The 18,982-nt window shown below is 37.7% G+C and overlaps 3 protein-coding genes across 4 annotated transcripts in view; all 3 read right to left on the reverse strand.

Moving 5' to 3' along the window:
- The window catches only part of LOC105921727 (OX-2 membrane glycoprotein-like), a 95,658-nt gene extending 88,386 nt beyond the window's left edge, over positions 1–7,272 (reverse strand). Inside the window, exons 1-3 of the mRNA XM_036127895.1 lie at positions 7,184–7,272; positions 5,787–6,125; positions 5,381–5,683 (exon numbers count right to left, since the gene is read on the reverse strand). Of these exons, the coding sequence (XP_035983788.1) occupies positions 5,381–5,683; positions 5,787–6,125; positions 7,184–7,238 (697 nt within the window). The 5' untranslated portion in view covers positions 7,239–7,272. The remainder of the gene's footprint in view (positions 1–5,380; positions 5,684–5,786; positions 6,126–7,183) is intronic.
- The window catches only part of LOC105921732 (OX-2 membrane glycoprotein), a 74,875-nt gene that overhangs the window by 37,259 nt on the left and 18,634 nt on the right, over positions 1–18,982 (reverse strand). The gene's annotated exons all lie outside the window — the stretch shown is intronic.
- LOC105921728 (OX-2 membrane glycoprotein) lies at positions 10,794–16,382 on the reverse strand. 2 transcript variants are annotated; one of them, XM_021313551.2, is made up of 7 exons: positions 16,213–16,382; positions 13,867–14,202; positions 12,362–12,664; positions 12,236–12,295; positions 12,030–12,123; positions 11,897–11,944; positions 10,794–11,120 (listed from the first exon to the last, which is right to left on the reverse strand). In XM_021313551.2, the coding sequence occupies exons 1-7, from the start codon at positions 16,265–16,267 to the stop codon at positions 10,949–10,951; spliced, it is 1,068 nt and encodes a 355-aa protein (XP_021169226.2). In that variant the 5' UTR covers positions 16,268–16,382; the 3' UTR covers positions 10,794–10,948. The 2 variants fall into 2 exon arrangements, with proteins under 2 accessions (XP_021169226.2, XP_035983787.1); XM_036127894.1 differs by having other exon boundaries at positions 10,795–11,120; positions 12,236–12,292.

Here is an 18,982-nt window from a genome sequence, read left to right on the forward strand (position 1 = left end):
CTCTACAGAACCCTTGGTTCCAAATAGATGTAAATTCAAAGTAACTGGGTCCTTAGATTTTCCAGAAAATATGTAATACTCTATACTAATCAAGTTCAACCTCTTTTAAGGAAAACAGATTTATTTCCTTTAGCTTTGTCTGACACTTTCTAGACCTCCTCCTGAGTGATCTCAGTATTCAACATTTCATTTTAACAGCAAGCTCCGTTTCAGCTTCCTGTTTACGTCTCACACAGGATGTCTTTGATGTTTCAGATGCATCTCTGCCCCAGAATAGTTGATTCAAACCACGGCTAGAATAGCTTCTAGAGCACTTACTCAATAAAATGTATTCAGATTGTGACTTTTCTCCAGGAGCAAGAACTCTCAGAGTAAACACATGAATTTTAACCATATGAAACTATTTATTAATGTATTTTCAGGAATAAAATAAGTTATTATATTTAGAATAATCTAGAAATGAGCACTTTAAAAAAAAAGTTAAATGCAAATTCATAACAATTGTTTCCATTCTATATCTAGTGTAGGTAGAAACAATTTTAGAATAGAACTTTGTTCAAATGTCATTTTCTTGATCTAATTTCAGGATTTTTAAGTCATATTTAATCAATTAGAGTATATATATTTCTGTAAGTCAAATTAAAGGCATCTTGTGAAAATAATATTTTTATGGGCTATGATGGCGGTACAGGTTACTGCTGCAGCTAAGGTGCTCCGGTTAATTTAGTTCGTTTTTGTGTTTTATCATGTTATCACCACTCCAAGCTCTAATACAATACAGGAGAGAGGAGCTGTTAGAACTGCGACCCAACCTGGACCGTAGAATCCAGACTTTATTCACCTCGACCTGCAACGGACAACAGAAACTCCACTGTATCTATTGTTTCCTCCCCGAAAGCCCAGAAAACAGGGTAAGCAGCGAGGCTGGACAAGCAAAGGTACAAGCATCATATCCAGGAACACTTCAGCAACAATCCATGTGACATGTGGAGAGGCATCAGAAACATCAGACTACAAGCACAGCAACAAGCAGCTGAGCAATGACCCGGCTCTCCCTGACACCTTAAACAACTTCTTCACACGCTTTGAGTCTCCAAGCAGCAGGAAACATGAACATCTTCCCCAGTCAGAGGAGCACCATCAGCTTCTCGTCCTGCATCTCCACCAAGTGACCTCTTCCCTGAAAAAGGTAAACACCAACAAGGCCATAGGTCCACACATGGTGTCAGCCCGGACACTTAAATCGTGTGCTGACCAGCTAGCAGGGGTCTTTCTGGACATCTTCAACCTTTCCCTGCAGCTCTGCACGGTTCATCCATCCATCCATCCATCCATCCATCCATCTTCTTCCTCAGGAAACTGAATAGGTCTGGTCTTTCCACTATACCACTAAATAACTTCTACAGAGCTACCATAGAGAATGTCTTATGTATCAGTATAATTGTGTGGTACTGGAGCTGCACAGTCCAGGAGAGGAAGGACTTAGCACGGGTGGTGACAACAGTGGGATATCGTCTGCTGAATCGAGACTCAATTTATGCCGATTGAATCCAAAGAAGGGTCAGACGCATCTCCACTGATCCCACCCCCCCATCCAGGCAATAGCTGTTTGCCCCTCTCCCATCAGGAAAATGCTTCAGAAGCCTCAAAGCCAAAACAAATAAACTTAGTTACAGCTTCTTCCCAAGAGCTGTGAGGGCAATTGCCCCCTGATGGGAGACTGCAGTCAAATGCTTTAAAATCACCCGTTCTAGCCCGCTATACGTTACAATCACCTTAATGTTACTTCCCACTGCCCAGTATCATCTCTGTATATCTAAATGCACATTTCTGTAAATAAAGCAGTACAGCAACAATAATTTCCAAGCATGGTATAATAAGGGAATAGCTTCTTCACAGCACCAGGGGGATTTCTTACCGTTAAAACAAATGTATTCCTTACAAAATCTTCAAATTTAAAGTCAAGCAGACAGAGCTGCAGAATACCATGACAAAACATACCAGCTAATATAAGGACATTAAAAAAGTTATGTGTTATTGCAAAGTTTAGATCAGTCATTCAGTTTAAAGCTATTTCTTGCATAGATAAAGCTGATCAGGAAAATGTCGCTTAAAGAAATACTTTGCCATGTTTAAACCAGCATCTCATTTTTAGTTACAAAGGCTCCTATAGGGACAGTGGCTGCACCAAAAGTTGGTTCCTCAGAGTATCAGCTTTTCAGATTTCTATCTGTCTATCGAAGAGTTGGAAAGCCATCATTGTCCTTCCACTTCATTACTATGCAATGCATTGTGATGCTCTGACAAAAAAACATTAAACAACAACAGGGGTTTGTGGTTGTAATGTAACAAAGTGGGAAAAAGGGCTGTGAATACTTCGCATGGCACCATAATTCAGCTTATTTATCTTCAGAACTGTAACCTTTAAACCATGTAGAACTAGCTGATTTGATAATGTATGTGTGAATGTGCCTCTAAAATCTTAAGAAAATACTCATTTATGGTGTTTAAAGCCATCTCTTCAAGTAATTTTCTAGTTAGTAAACCTGGTTTGGTAAAAATCTGTATTATCCTACATTCAGTAGATATCCATTAAACTGAAACAAACATGAGGAAGTTTCTCATGTAGTTGACCACAGATGGGATAAAACCCCAAACCAACTGATGCATGTTAATGTTATATCTAAAGGGAAAGTTGCAGGTTTTAAATGTAAAAATATGCACTGTAACACAATGACATCAAAAAGTTCTGAGATAACTTTACATGCATGATATTGTTCTTTTATTTGTAATACATAGTGAATTATCCAACAACTCAGATTTCATTTCGCTCACACGTTCTATACCTTCATGTAGAGTTAAAACAGCCTTTTTGCCACTTAAGGTGTTTTAATGTGTTTTCTGGAGTTTTCTTGAAATATTAGCTCATGAGAGCCACATTCCTATCTATTAATAAAGCAGTACTTAGGTCCTAATTGAAAAAATTGGAGAAATAAAAAAAATTATTTTATTAAAATGTTTGAATAAGCTGTTTTGCTCAGGTTTTCCCTCAAAACACACGTCTACAGTATTAAGCAGGTTTGAATTACCTTTTAGATATTGATGATTTTTTTACCAGCTGACTTCATTGTAGTCTTTTAGTTTTGTATTTAACAACAGTTTACTTTTTTTTTAAACATTGACTCATTTCCAGTCTGACACCTGAACCCAACCATGACAGCAAATTCTGTAGCTCTAGAAATACCAGAAAGTGGAAAAGATGAGTACATTAAGAAAGTTTAAAGCAAACACTTTCAAACAAAATTGTTTAAGTTAATCAATATCCTTTAATGTCCTCTAAACAAAAACATTCCTTGTTATGAGATATTTTCTTGGGAAGAAAGATGATTACAGTGAAAAAATGTGTGGCCCTTCTCTCCCAACCAGTTTAATTCTTCAGAAAAGCTCTGGACTAATTAGTGTTTGCACTTTTAATGATGACACAGTGATTAGCGCTGATGGATGCTGATTATTTCCACCCTCCTTCATTTTGTAATGTTCATAAGCAGCTCCCAGTCCCCTGATTCTTGCTCTAGAGGGTGTAGCATTCCCTAGATGATTGCTCTGGGGTAGACCGAGAGCAGCCTCCATGTCTTTCCTGTTCAACAGACCCACCATGAATGAGAGTGGGCTATAGGAAAAGGTTGGGCCCAGCCAGAGATAATTTGTCCAGGATCAAATAATTTAAAATTTGCTTCAATTTAGTTTTACTTTGTTGGTGGTGCTTAACTGTCTCAGTGCCAAAAGACCACAGAGCCTCAAAGCAAAATTAATTTTGGGTTGTGCTTTTTAACCTTAAGTTATTTCCATTTTAGCAAATTATTCTTTGAGGTTTAGAAAAAAACAAACCATTAAAACCAGCAATGCATTGAAATTATGATAAACTATTTTATCACAAGGCAAGTTTATTTGTATTTCTCATTCTGCAACGAGACCATTCAAAGAGCTTTACAACATGAAAACATAAAAACACATTAAAAAACTAAATAATAATTTATTGTCCTTCAATCTTTGATCTCAGTATTGACAGCTTCATCTCTTCCTCCACAGACTGGAGGGTTAGTTTGTTTTCATCATGATTAAACTGGTCACAGTTAGATCTTAGTCCTGCTTTAACTTTTTGACCTATGCGTTGTCTGCAGCCGGGGTTTATTATTACCTCTACCACTGGGAGTTCCTCCACTCTGAAAATAAGAGAGAACATCTTTATGTTAAACGGAGCAAAGTGAGATAAATCTGATTAAAACATCAGATCAGAAGAAGCTTTTGTGACAAGTTAATTATTTAAAATGTTCCAAACTTGAAGAGTACATAATTCTGCAGAGTTTAAAATAAAAAAAGACATGGGTAGTAAATGTAAATTAACCTTTAAAAAATGGGTGACAAAAAAAGAGAAAGCAGAATAGATGTTAGTGTAAATGAGGAATAACAAAATAAAAAGGCTCTTACAGAGGTTTGTTCGGTGTATCTTCAGACTCCCTGTGTGTGTCTCCACTCTCCAATGTCCCTAGAAGCTCATTTATGGCTGATGATTGCTGAGAATCAAGGTCTTCATCAGATGTTCTGGGTTTCCTTTGATAGAAAATATTATAACCAATATGTCTGAATGATTTGATAGAACTGACTTTGTAAAATGACCTGAAATGACATGTTGCGAATTAGTGCTAGATAAATAAAATGGAAACAAATATATTTAAAATCAGACCTTCCTGTCAAAGGGGAGTTTTCCTCTCCACTGTCGCCACATGCAGGCTTGGTATGATAAACTGCTGCATCGTCTGAGGGACTCTGCTTTGTTTCTACAAGATCCATCAGGCATGAATCCAGCGAGTTAGAGACTCCATCCAAACATCTGGGTTTCCATAGAGAGAAAATATTTTAACCTATATATGTTTGAATGATTTGATAGAACTGACTTTGTAAAATGCCTTGACAAAACTTGTTGCAAATTGGTGCTATATGAATAAAATAAAAATTAAACAAATATATTTAAATAAGTCACAAACATTCATCCGCTGACTGGGAGGTTGAGGTGATAAAAAATTCCACTGTGTGGCAGAAGTACCTGTTCTTAGCCTTTACAACGATGAAAGCAGCAACAACAGCGACACACAACATCACCACCAGTCCAGTGATCCAACACAATTCTTTTAGGAAACAGGAACAAATGCTGATGTGATCAACTCAACAGGATAAATATAAATACTGAAACCTGAACATGAACTTACCAACAGCTCTGTAAGTTGATCCAGATTCTACATCCAGACCTGAAGAAAGAACCTCAGAGATCAGAAAACAGATCATCAGTCTATAAATGTGAGTCTCTGAAAGAGTTTCTCACCATGATCAGACGTGTGTGAGGGTCCAGGAACGGTGAGCAGCAGCTCTCTGGGAGCAGCAGAGAGAACTGACACTGAACATCCAACCTGTGTGCTGCTGGAAGCTGACAGCAGAGCTGTGGTGGTGACGGTGACGGTACCGTTGCTGTTGCTCACCCTGGTGGTGTTGTAGAGGGACAAGCTGAGGTTCTGCTGTGGAGCAGTCAGTGTTACAGTGGGAGCAGGTCGACCTGTGGCTGAACAGGACACAACTGACCCTGCAGGAGAGCTTGATCTGCTGACATCAAGGACGGGTCCATGCAGCTCTGGACAGAGAACAACCAGATAATATTAAACACCTGTTACCTCGGTATAAGGTGGAGTTAACATCACCTGGAGATGTTGTGGTGCTCCACAGCATGTCCTCACCAGAGAGTCTGAGGCAGGTCCTGCCTATCAGGGCTCCTAGAGGATAGGTGTTAAACAAACATCTATAGCAGCCTTCATCCTGCTCCGTCACCTTCCTGATCACCATGGAGCAGCTCTGCAGACCATTATACTGAAAATCCATCTTCTCCTTCAGACCAGCACTCACCCTGGAACCAAATTTCTTGGTGTAGGTGGCCAGATTAATTTCTCCATCAGAGAGGAGTTTCTGCCAGGTGACCTGGAGGACTTCTCTGTTTCCAGTGAGCTGACAGCTTAGAGAGGCTTGGTCTCCCACTGCTGCCCACACAGTCTCCTCTGTTTCTATCAGAGCCAGCTGACCTGCATGGAATATATTTCCAGAAATAAAGCTTTAAATAGACTTGTGTATTTTTGTAAATCCCAGTCAAAGCTTTCAGGAAAATATAGCTTCAAAATCTAGAAAAGTGATCTGATTTAATTGCGGCAAAAACATTTTAACCACGTCAACAAGCTGGAGATGGAGATCTGTTGAGCAAAATATGACGCATAGAAAGATGAATGACTTCATGCAGCTTGAATGAGATATTTGCTGTTGTTTTCAAGCTAATAATGGCTGCCTAACATAACTGAACACAGATTTTGGTTAACATTTACTATGAACCAATAAATCCAACCGTCATGACCTGGACTCTGCTGATTTTGTGGAACTAGTGTCAAACAGGAGCTCCTTATTTTTAAAAACCAAATGCACTTAATGTTAGACCTGCTGGTTATAGATCGTTCTTCTCTGAAAGTCTGAGTCAAGTGGAGTAAAAGTCAAAATCTGAAATTTAAACACGCTGAAATTACACTAACTTTAAAGTTTGGGAAACTTGTAAGATGATGTCAATGACTTCTTAAGGTTCTGTTATAAATTCACAACATTTGATATTATTGGAAACATGTATTTTTAGAACAACTCACATTACTTCCTTGTTTGACATCATGGGAAAGTAAACAAAAAGTCAGCCAAAATATCAAGTAGAGAACTTTAGACCTCAACAAGTCCCAGGGTACAATGTCCAGCTGATCTCAATTTGGAGAAAGTTTACGTTTGCGCCAAAGTAGGCCTATTAGTTTATTAGTTTATTTTTTGATCCAGAAAGTGAAACTAAGGTTGTTTCACTTTTGGAACTCTATTAAATATCACATATATTTATGTGCCATGAAAAGTTACCCGATTATTATAAAAAAAAAAAAAGACATTCTATTTTTAATCCTCAAATTATGCCGTCTATAGCAGCGCGTCAGTGACGTCATCGATGTTTTAACTTTCGAGTTTTTTTGAGCGGAAAAAAAACCAAGTACCTTCCTCTTACAGATAAACTGATTAATAAACTGTTAAATCAGCATCAAGGTAAATATAAATCTGTTCTTACCTGTCTGAAGAATGGCGTTAATTAAAAACCAGCCGATTAAAAAAGCGGTTCGCATTTCAGCGGTTCTTCATCTGTCATATGTCCTGTTTTGTCTGCTGCTTAGGAGCCGCGCTAAACACAGGCGCGTCTCCTACGTAAAAGCTGACGTCACGAGTCACGTGGTGAGACGGATGAATCAATCCCTCTTTTGTAAAAATCTAGTTAATCGTTATCAGCCGCTCCCAGACCCGCTTTGGTTATGACGTCACGCTGAAATAACACCAGAATTAAACTACTGAATAAATCTCCTTCTTTAAATTACAAACTATCCAGAAACAAAGTTCAAAAAGTTTTAGATGTCAAGTGTCTGAGAACCATGAAATGTTCAGTTTCTCTCTGGTGACTGTTGCTAAGCAACACTCACATTACATGTACTGCTTTTACATAAAACCTATTTATTTACATTGGGTAAAACAGGAAAATGTCAGTTCAATGGGGAAAAATAGAAAATTTGGGTCAAGATTAAACACATTCAAATGCACCACTTCTTTATTGTTGTTATATTTAGATTACCTTTACTTGTTTAAAAGGTATTCACACCCCTCTGTCACATCACAACCACTACCCTCAGTGTACTGTGTTGGGATCTTATTTTAAAGACCAAATTACGGCAGGATTTTCAGAATATTTTGTACAAATACAAATCTGAAAAGTGTAGCAGGCATCTGCGCTCAGCTTGCAGCATGACTTTCAGCAGACCTAACCTGATGAACTTTGGGCTGTTTTGTTAAGAAAATTATGCTAGAGGCACACCCAAAACGAGCTGCTGCTGTAACTACAGTAAAAATAGCTCCTACAAAGCACCGACTCAAAGGGAGTGGAAACAAAGGCGTTCCACACGGTTCAGTATCATCTGCAAAAAAAACAACCTTTATAAACGCGCGTATTTTTCCTTCCGCGCCACAATTACGCACTTAAGGTTTGTGGATGCAGTGTGATGAAGTACTAGGGGAAGGTTTAAAGGGCATGAATACTTTTCACAAGGCACTGTAAGATCTGGGAATTTATCTATAGCTCTATCATCTACATCTAAACTGTAAAAACCAAGACTAGAGGATCAGAGAAACATTTCGCCCCCTCACCTTGAATAACTGACTTGATCTGACTTTAAAGGTGAATAAATCAAAAGCAGACGCATCCTCTTCACAGTCTACACAGTTGACACAATCTCCCAGTCACCTGCAGGAGTTCTCCAATGACACAAACTTTGGAGGCTGTTCCTCTGGAGTCCAGAGAGGTCTTCATGGACTTTATCATTTGTTTTTATAGTTCTTTAAATTATCTTCCCAAATCTGCACCTTTTACCCTATCTGTTGATGTGACAATTCAGTTTCCCCCTTAACAATAAAGTTGTGTTGTTAAATGTAAGGTAAGTTTATTTATATAGCATTTTCAGTAATGTGCCCCTGTGAAAGAATGTGACAATGTTTATGATGGTAAAGGTTACATTTCCATAAAAAAGTCTTTGTACCTAACTGCCTTAAGCAATAAATCATGTTATTATACTGTCATTTATTTTTTTGCAGTCCAGTCGAGATAAGAAAACTTGTTTATACATTTTATTTAAACAAATAGGCATTAACTAAACATACAAAATGCATTTCTGTCACTTTAGGTTAAATAAACCTGTTTAAATTGGCAATTAGACAAAAAGAGTAAGCCTCCATCCAAATACCCCTAAAGTGTTAGGACTCAGGATAAGTGCTGTCTGAATAGTGCAGTGAGTGAGGAAGGAGGTAGGAAAAAGAGCCTGTATGCTTCCTCTTGTAGCTCCTTTAGCATAGGAACATGACATAGAGTATAAGCATAGCCCAAATTAATTAACGAAAATGTCCGGAGAGAAGAGAGCGAACACTTTGTAGTTCAATTTAGGAAGGAAGTAGGCCTGGATTTGACGCGCATCATCCATGAGCGTAGCCTTCATGTAATGATGTCAGAGTTAAATGTCCAAAATCAGCACAGCAGTCCAAAGCTTCTTAGATAGAGCCTGATACATTAGGTCTTCACAGTAACAATTAAAATAAATCAACATCATTTAGTGTTTAGTTCGGGGTCACCAACCTTTTAAAAGCTGGGAGCTACTTCATTGATACTGTCATACGAGGGGCTACCTGTACTGACCTTTGAACTAGAAGAGTCAGAACACACCTTAACTTCATGTAATAAAAATATGTTTTAATGCTGGTGAAGATTCTCAGTCATCCAGGTCATGGTCATCCCAAAAAAAGTAAAAAACAAAACAACTGGACTTGTTTTCCGTAGTTGAAGACGTTTCGCTTCCTCTCCCGGAAGCTTTCTCACTTCAAACAGTCTGGAGTAATGATGAGTAACAAGCTTTATACTGCTGTCCAACAAAGGCCTTGTAATGGCTTAGATAACATGCAAATTCAACCAAAACAGGTCCACCCCTTAGTAATGGGCGGTCGTTAAAGCCATTAAGCCAGCAGATTGGACCGAAACTGGTCCACTCCTCTGTAACGAGGAGTTGTTAGGGTTGTTATTGGCTTGGCTTAAAGGAACAAAGTTTTGATCACCCGAATGAGGGTGAGAGTTAAAGTGATGGTTGGCCAAAATTAATTCTATAGCTGTGTTGTAAGTTTTTGAGAGTTGGAACCTAAGGCCTCCTCCTCTGTTTAAGGTTGGTCTTTCTCTCTTGACGTAGATGGCTTCCTTCACACCCCTTTCAAACCATCTGTCTTCTTTGTCCAAAATGTGAACATTTTGGTCCTCAAAAGAGTGTCCTTTGTCCTTTAGGTGTAAGTGGACAGCAGAGTCTTGTCCTGACGAGGTAGCTCTCCTATGCTGAGCCATGCGTCTATAGAGAGGTTGTTTGGTTTCTCCAATATAAAGGTCAGAACATTTCTCACTGCACTGAACTGCATACACCACTCCGTTCATCTTAGGTTTGGGGGTTTTGTCTTTGGGATGCACCAGCCTCTGTCTGAGGGTCCTGTTTGGTTTGAAATGTACTGGGATTTTATGTTTGGAGAAAATCCTCTTGAGTTTTTCAGAGACTGGTGTTTATTCTTCTCACCATTATGTTCTGCAGCGGGTCTTTTGGATTTTCTTGCTGATTTGACAAAAGTCCAGTTAGGGTTCCCACAGGTTTGAAGGGCATCTTTGACGTGTTTCTGTTCCTTGTGCTTCCCTTCTGTTTTAGTTGGGACATGCTCGACCCGGTGTTGTAAGGTTCTGATGACCGAAAGTTTGTGCTCCAGTGGGTCATAAAGAAGATATTGGTCTGAGTGGGTGGGTTTCCTATACACTTCAATGTTGAGGTTTCCATCTCCTTCCATGTTCACCAAACAGTAGAGAAAAGGTAGCTTGTTGTCGTTGGCATCCTCTCTGGTAAACTTGATGTTGTTGTCCACCGAGTTGATGTGTCTCGTGAAAGCTTCCACTTCTTTTAGCTGGATTTTGACAAGTGTCGTCCACAAATCTAAACCAGTGGCTTGGAGAGAGCTTCCTGGAGAGGAAGCGAAACGTCTTCAACTACGGAAAACAAGTCCAGTTGTTTTGTTTTTTACTTTCTTTTGGATGAATATGTTTTAATGCATTTATCATTTTAATTCTATGTAAGTACAAGTATGATTAAAAAGTTAGAGCAACTAAATAAAATAACATTTTAGATGCAGCTCACTGGAGAGTTGTGCTATTCATTAAACAGGTTTGAGGGCGCCAAATAAAGCAGATCCCTAAGCTGGACCCATTTAGTTTTCAAGCATTTTAAATGACCAGCTGGTTCTTTAACTTTCTGGTCGATCCATCGGGTCGATCGTCTGTAAACAGTTTCTTGGCCACTAAAGATGATGCTTTGTGGCTGTTGTTTCTTGGACTTTTCTTTGTTGATGTTCGCTGTCTCATCTCATTCGTCGACGTCTGTGAAGGTGTTTTGTTTCTGTAAATGAAAAAAAATAAATATTGAATGAAAAAAAACCTTTATATAACCAGGTAAAATCCTCCTGAGATTAATAACCTCATTTCCAAAGAAATGAGGTTATTATGGCCAAGATAGAAAGCATAACATAAAATCATAGTTAACAAAGTTAGGCAATTACACAATGAAAGTAATGGCAGCGCAAATAAATAAGACAGTAAATATGTTCTTATTTCATATAAAATTAGCAGCATGGATAAAATATAGCCCTGCAACAGACTGGCGACCTGTCCAGGGTGTACCCCGCCTCTCTCGCCCAGTGAACGCTGGAGATAGGCACCAGCAACCCCCGTGACCCCATGAGGGATTAAAGCGGGTTAGAAAATGGTTGGATGAATGGATAAAATATATCCAGATATATTTGTGTTTATGCAGCTGTTCTATTACAATCTAAAGTGATCACTGAGATGAGAACTTACGGCCTCTTAGAGTCGGAAAAAAACATCACGTCAGTCTTTTTTGAATGGTGGGGAAAGTTAAGTTAAATTAAAGAGTTTTACTGTTACAAAAGTTGATTTACAGCTATAAATAATGACTTGTCAGCATAAAAAAGCAAATTTGCCCATGAAACGCTTGCTTATGCCTTATAAATTATAAATAAAAAGGACCTAAAACAGAGCCCAGTGGAACCTCTTTATAAACTCACTAAACTGGCTGAATGTATAACCTCATATAAACTGATGTAAGATCTGAGGCAACAATGAAAAAACAAAACAATGGTTACAGGAGGTTCCTACCTTTGCATTCCAGGTGATTTTAGTGGTGTTTTGTTCCTCTCAGGGTCCCTTAAAGCAGAAAAGTAGTGCTAAATAACCAGTACCAAGAGGTGGTCACGGGTCATGGATTAAAAAAGCTAAATGAGAAAATTACCTGTTTTTTTCAATTTTACGTCTCCGTTTGGCGATGATTGCAAGACCACAAAAAAGGGCAACCATGAAAAATATGACAATGACCAAGGTGACAGCTTTAAAAAAACAAAAACAAAAAAAAAACAAGAAAAAGAAAAAGAAGAAAACTATTTAATGGATCAACAAAGCAAAGAGAAATGAGACAGCAACACGAGAGGTTAAACTTACTCAGATCTTTAGGCTCCTGTCTCTCATCAAAAGATAATCCAGGTTGTTCATTTAAACCTGCTGGAGTAAACAAACATCAGAATCCCAAACAGTTTCTAAATGTGAGTCTCTGAAAGAGTTTCTCACCATGATCAGACGTGTGTGAGGGTCCAGGAACGGTGAGCAGCAGCTCTCTGGGAGCAGCAGAGAGAACTGACACTGAACATCCAACCTGTGTGCTGCTGGAAGCTGACAGCAGAGCTGTGGTGGTGACGGTGACGGTACCGTTGCTGTTGCTCACCCTGGTGGTGTTGTAGAGGGACAAGCTGAGGTTCTGCTGTGGAGCAGTCAGTGTTACAGTGGGAGCAGGTCGACCTGTGGCTGAACAGGACACAACTGACCCTGCAGGAGAGCTTGATCTGCTGACATCAAGGACGGGTCCATGCAGCTCTGCAGGGAAAACATGAACAGCAAGTGAGAGCGTAGCATTATGGGTGATTATTTATTCACGTTATTGGTCAAATAGTCAAACTGTTCAGGTCGTAAAGTTTTTTAGCATTTGCTGGAGTGCACAGATAAAGTTTTGGATGAATATATTTTGATCTAAACATCATTCCCACAGCATGATGGTGCCAGAACCCCGTTTCACAGTGGGAATGTGTTCAGTTATTTCTCACCGCTTGCCATTCTGTATAAAGGCCTAAAACTTTAATTATGGTCTCTTTAGCAGACGATTTCACAGAGAAATGCAAAGCTGGTGGTTGTTTTACTCTTGCCACTGAGTGTCAGTCAGCACACAAACTGGAGACGCAATATTTTTTGTTTAGCAGTTAGAGCAGCTGTACAGATGTGAAGAAGATGGAGGGAAACAAAGAAGATATTAATTAACCTAAGGAATACTTAATGCAACAGTGACACCTGCTGGCCATAAACTTACCACAGCTGCTTATTAACTACCAAAAGCAATAACTTGGAATATTAAACAACTTAGAGCTAATTTTAAGCAGGCATATAAAACATAAATAATTACTGATAAATCCCAGCATGATAGTAATAAAATAACTGAAGTACCTCACCAATTAAACCGGATATACTCAGATGCAAAAGCTAGCAAGCTTTTTGCACCTCACACCAGGATTCAGTAATAAAAACACACAGCACTTTCAGAAATTCTGACAACCATTAATTATTTTCCTTCCACGTCACAATAAGCCGTTGGTCTATCAGAAAGTTTTGATCCATAACCTTCAGCTAAATGTGAAGCATGACACTCAGCCTAATAAATACTTCAATAACAACCATTTATCTCCACTGTACTTGTAAAAGGCTGCTTGAACATCTCTGAATGCTTTCCAGTTGTAGTTTATAGACACATTTCAACAGATTTGAACATTAAAAAATATTAAATGAGTTTATGTACAATAAACTAATTTCCAAACCTAATAAGATTTTAAATTGATATATTCTAGCAGTCAAAAGGTTTGTTTTGTGATTTAAGTTGAAATGTTGAATCTATTTATTAACAGCATTGATGATCTATGAGTCTCTTTAGGTCTATTCACCTTATAATTGTTTTTTTAAGGTGAAACTGATGTGAGCTTTTATGGATTTAAGACCTGGAGATGTTGTGGTGCTCCACAGCATGTCCTCACCATAGAGTCTGAGGCAGGTCCTGCCTATCAGGGCTCCTTTAGGATAGGTGTTAAACAAACATCTATAGCAGCCTTCATCCTGCTCCGTCACCTTCCTGATCACCATGGAGCAGCTCCGCAGATCCTTGTGCTGAAGATCCATCTTCTCCTCCATATCAGCACTCACTCTAGAACCAAATTTCTTGGTGTAGGTGGCCAGATTCATCTCTCCATCAGGGAGGACTTTCTGCCAGGTGACCTGGAGGACTTCTTTGTTTCCAGTGAGCCGGCAGCTTAGAGAGGCTTGGTCCCCCACTGCTGCCCACACAGTCTCCTCTGTTTCTATCAGAGCTTCACCTGTATGAAGGAGATCAGGTTTAACAAGGAGATACTCTTAAATTGACATTTCAGACACACACTTGTTTATGATATAGAAAACCCACAAGTTCAGCACAGTTAAAGGATGATACAGCAACTAGGTTTTCAATTAAATGTATTTTGTTAACTTGAACTGTGTGAGTGTCTGGGTATGTCTTCAACTGAGTTAGAAGGCCTCATGTTTGCTTTCTCTCTGTAAGTAGAGGCTGTACACACTTTTTATTGGTTCTGGGAGGGTATGCTAACAGGACATGGATTAATTGGGTTGTTTGTGCAAGACGGTTCTTTATATGTTGATTTCCAGGAACAGTTATTGGAATTAAATTAAAATATTTTCAGCTTCTATTGGTTTGTAAGTATTGTAATATATTGTTTTACTTTTTTGCATCTTCATTTGTAGCGAAGCGGTTCTAAGTACTGACAAAATGTCAATGTCCATTACATACTTTACAACTATTTGTAAAATAATTGGTTGCATTTTATGTGATGTCAGGGGTATCTGAGTAATTGGGGTTGAACACTAATGCACGGCACTCTTTTCAGATTTGTATTTGTAAAATAAATAAATAAATAAATAAATAAATAAATAAATAAATAAATATCACATTTCCTTCATTTTCACACTGTTAAGCACTACCCTGTGGTTGTCCTCGGATTAAAATTCGTAGTTTATTTGTCTATTCGAAGCCAGTGCAAACACTTTACAATATTATGCACACTTAATGTAATACAGAATGCAGAAGAGAGGAAAAAAGATTACTTGAAAAGGACTGGGACGAAGACAAACTTATTTACTCCCCCCCCCCATACCTATTCCATAATAAATTATATGGCTGCTGCAATTTACAGCTTTGCAACAACTTTTCAGGGTCAAATCAACATAGCAAATTGCATTACTTTTGCATATAACAATATACCTACAAAATAATCTACATATGCAATACAGTTATTATAGCAACAGATGTATACATTGCAAGTCCTTACATACAAGTTCACATAATGAACCACAGTTGCATATCTATATAGATTAGATTGTTTCGATAATTTATATTGGCTATTATTAATGTAAGTTTTAATGTATTAAAGCTAGTCACCTGAGTGTACATAAGTCATACTAAATATCTGCTTTATTTCCTTCAGACTTGTACATTTATTTTATTTTTTGATACACTGTACATATGTGGACACACTGTATATACCTTATACCTTAGGCACCTTTTCCTCCTGTTGGCACCTCCATTTTTTATTAAGCTGATGTGTGACAAGTGAATTTCTCCACTGTGAGATCAATAAAGATTTATCTATCTAATATAATATATATTAAATTGTACAGTAATAATAAAAACACACACACACACATTCAACATATATATCTATAATCGATAGATAGATAGATAGATAGATAGATAGATATTGGATATTAGTAGGTAATATATCTAATTGGCTTTATATAAAATTGGTGGAGATCTTCTCCACCAATGTGGAACGCTGATATTATACTGTGGCCACACGTTTCCTATAAAATATCAGTCTGAAAGGAAAAACGGAGTTGTGTTGTTATGGGGACCCAGTACTGACTGCAAACATTCCTCTGTCTTTTACATTAAATTTGGTAATATATAGTTAGGGTTTGAAGAGTCTTTTTATTACTACAGAAGTCTACAGTAGAAACACCACATTATCAGATAAAAGACCCCAGGGAGACCGTGAACACGACGACAGCTTAACACACTGCAAGAACAGGTGTGATCACATGATCCTAATAGGATAATGGAAGAGGATAAACTCTATAAAATGTCTATATATTTACATGTTGAAACATTTAAAATAAACATTCTGCTCTCTCAAAAAAACAAACTCTTTCACTTGTGATTTGTTTGCTCATTGCAACATGAGCAAAATACACAATATACAAGTTAAAACGTTTTAATAATAAAACATAGCTGTTCGATTTTTGCATTAAACTATGACAGAAACGTGTTATCTTACCTTTAATAAAGATTCCCAACAGGAGAAAGAAAAGCGGGACAGAAGAGTCTGCCATTATTGCGCCACAAATTTGAAAGTGAATCTTCCGTCTCACCTGCGCGGGCTTCTTCTGCTTTGAGTTTGACTTATGGGCATATCGCCACCTACTGTACCGGAGTGTGTTATGTCGGGGTTTTAATACTGAAGGTAACACTAATAGAAGAAAAAAGTAAATGAAACATGGACTAAACCTGTATCTTTTTAGAAACACAAATAACGATTTACACCCTGCACTTATTTTTTTCATTAATATCTAATATTCTTTCTAAGTTTCTGTCCTAACTCATGCCTCCTACCACAAACATTACCCCCCTCTCATAATCATATTACTGCACCTCAAAATCATGTTTTACATCCTCAGGAACACCACAGACATCACATTCTTTAGATACACACAGCCATTAAATAAAGAGCCGATTTTAATCTTTCACCTGAAATTAGTTTAAATATTGTGTAATAATGTCTTCACTGCTGTTCTTATTAGTGACTTGGCCTTCCCCTTTCCAAACAGGACATCCATAATCAGCTTTTAATGTCAATGCTCTAATCCAATCTCTTTACCAATCTCATCTGCTTTTTCATTTTCCTCCACACTAACATGTTCAGGATCCCAACAGAATTGCACATCAATCCCTGCTCTTTGTTTTCTCAACAAATATCCCCATTAACAATTCACTTCTTGCAGTTTTATCAAACTACCAAACGCTGCTGTGGCCATTTTCCCTTTTTACCTCTTCTATCCATTGCAATTATTTCAGCTGTAAATACAATTACTCATTAGGTGTTTGACATATATTTATATGAAAATCAGGTATAAACACACCTGACCCACGAGTCCATTCCCGGATCTTTCATTCTACCATTAATAATCATATGTAATCGTTCCAAAAAAGAAAAAGAAAAAAAGAAAAAAAGAAAACTGGACTTTTTTCTGAATTTTGAAGACGTTACGCTTCCTATCCAGAAAGCTTTTTTTATTCAAAATGTCTGGAGTAATGTGGAGTTGCAAGCTTTATGGTATTGCCCAACAAAGGCCTTGTAATGGCTGAGATAACATGCAAATTAAACCAAAACAGGTCCACCCCCTTAGTAAAAGGGAATTGTTAAGAGGACTCTTGGCTGCTGCTCCGTACACCACACATGCATAATCAACACATGATCTTATTAGAGCCTGATAACATAGCCAGTAATAAATGTTTATCTGCTCTCCATCGACACCCAGAAACTGATCTCTTTATACTTTACATTTTGTTTGAACATTTCTAATGAGTCCCCCATAAACATTTCTCATCAAACCACAACCCTCGCTACTTAAATTCTGATTCCCTTTACATATTGTGACTATGCAAGTTTAAGCTGCACTTTATCAGTTATTTTCTTTCTGGTAAACATTCTGGTAAAGATTTTGCAATTTACATTTTAAACCCCCAGTCAAATGAGCATCTTTCAACCTACAACATACCACTCTGAATACCAGTGATAAAAAGCTTAACGTTTTTCGCTCTTTTCCATGTGGCCTCATCACCTGCATAAAGTGATGATCCAATATATACACATACATCTATACAGATAGAAGTCAGAATGTCTGATGAGAGAAAATACAAAACCCAGTTGTAAACACAACTACCCAATTTATACATTTTACTTTTTTATATCAATTGCTTTTTCTGCCTCATTGCCAACTTTTAATAATGTGTCTACTGTAGATCTTCCTTTACAGAACCCACTTTATGGGTTTTATATATTTGTGTTTTTGATTCTGTGCATATCTGTTCAGTACTTTGGTCAGCTGTGCTGTTTTTAAGCCAAGCTAATTTAAAAGTTAGCTTGGCTTGAATACTTCTAATATAAAATTCAAAACTCTGCTAGGGGTAGAAAATATAGATAAAACACTAGTATTTAAAAGAAAAACAAAACAACCCTCTTCCCCCCACTGCATTACATTTCTTCCCCTTTTTTAAAAAAAACTGCCCTGTACCATGCGCCTATGAGCTACTTACTTTCACTTCCAATTTCCAATTAAAATTGACTTTGGATGCCTTCCAGGTCAGCGGTTAGGCGGCCGTTATGACAGTTGAACCACTGTATTGAGTTTAAACAACAGCTGCCAGAGAGACAAAGGGCAGATAACCATAATAACGAACACCATGACGGCCATTAAAAACAGCAAGCCATTTATTAGAATTGGTTTAAACATCCAGCTGCATCAGTAACAAAGAAAACACACCAGAACACATCATTTCCTTCACTGGTGTACAAAAAAAGTTCAAGTTTCCAAGTTTAGTGTGAAATTGAAATTCATTCTAATCAGAAAAAAGGCAATTACCTAATTTGGTCATTTATCAAAACAGTCAAAGCATTTTGTAAACATTTCTTCTAGAAATGAAAAACAAGTGGCTAGTTGATTTTCATTTTGAAGTCTACAATATGAAATTGACTCTCAAGTAGTTATTTGTGGTGATGAGAAGTAATTTATATTTGTTGAGTATTTCCGTAATCTTTAAGAGAATGAAAATTACCTGAATAAATAGAATCGAAACCTGTGGAGTTTCCTGTATTCTGACACTCTACACACCTCAGCTGAAGCATGTAAAACAAATACTTCACCCCATGGTATATCTTAAATCATTCCTTTAAAATATTTTATGCTTTTGTCACTTTTCCATCTGTAGCTTTTTAAGTAAAGATGCAAAATCTTTAAAAAGGTTAGATCACGGTCTGTCAAGTTAGC

This window comes from Fundulus heteroclitus, chromosome 24 (genome assembly GCF_011125445.2).
Source record: "Fundulus heteroclitus isolate FHET01 chromosome 24, MU-UCD_Fhet_4.1, whole genome shotgun sequence".
In the NCBI taxonomy this organism is placed as follows: domain Eukaryota; kingdom Metazoa; phylum Chordata; class Actinopteri; order Cyprinodontiformes; family Fundulidae; genus Fundulus; species Fundulus heteroclitus.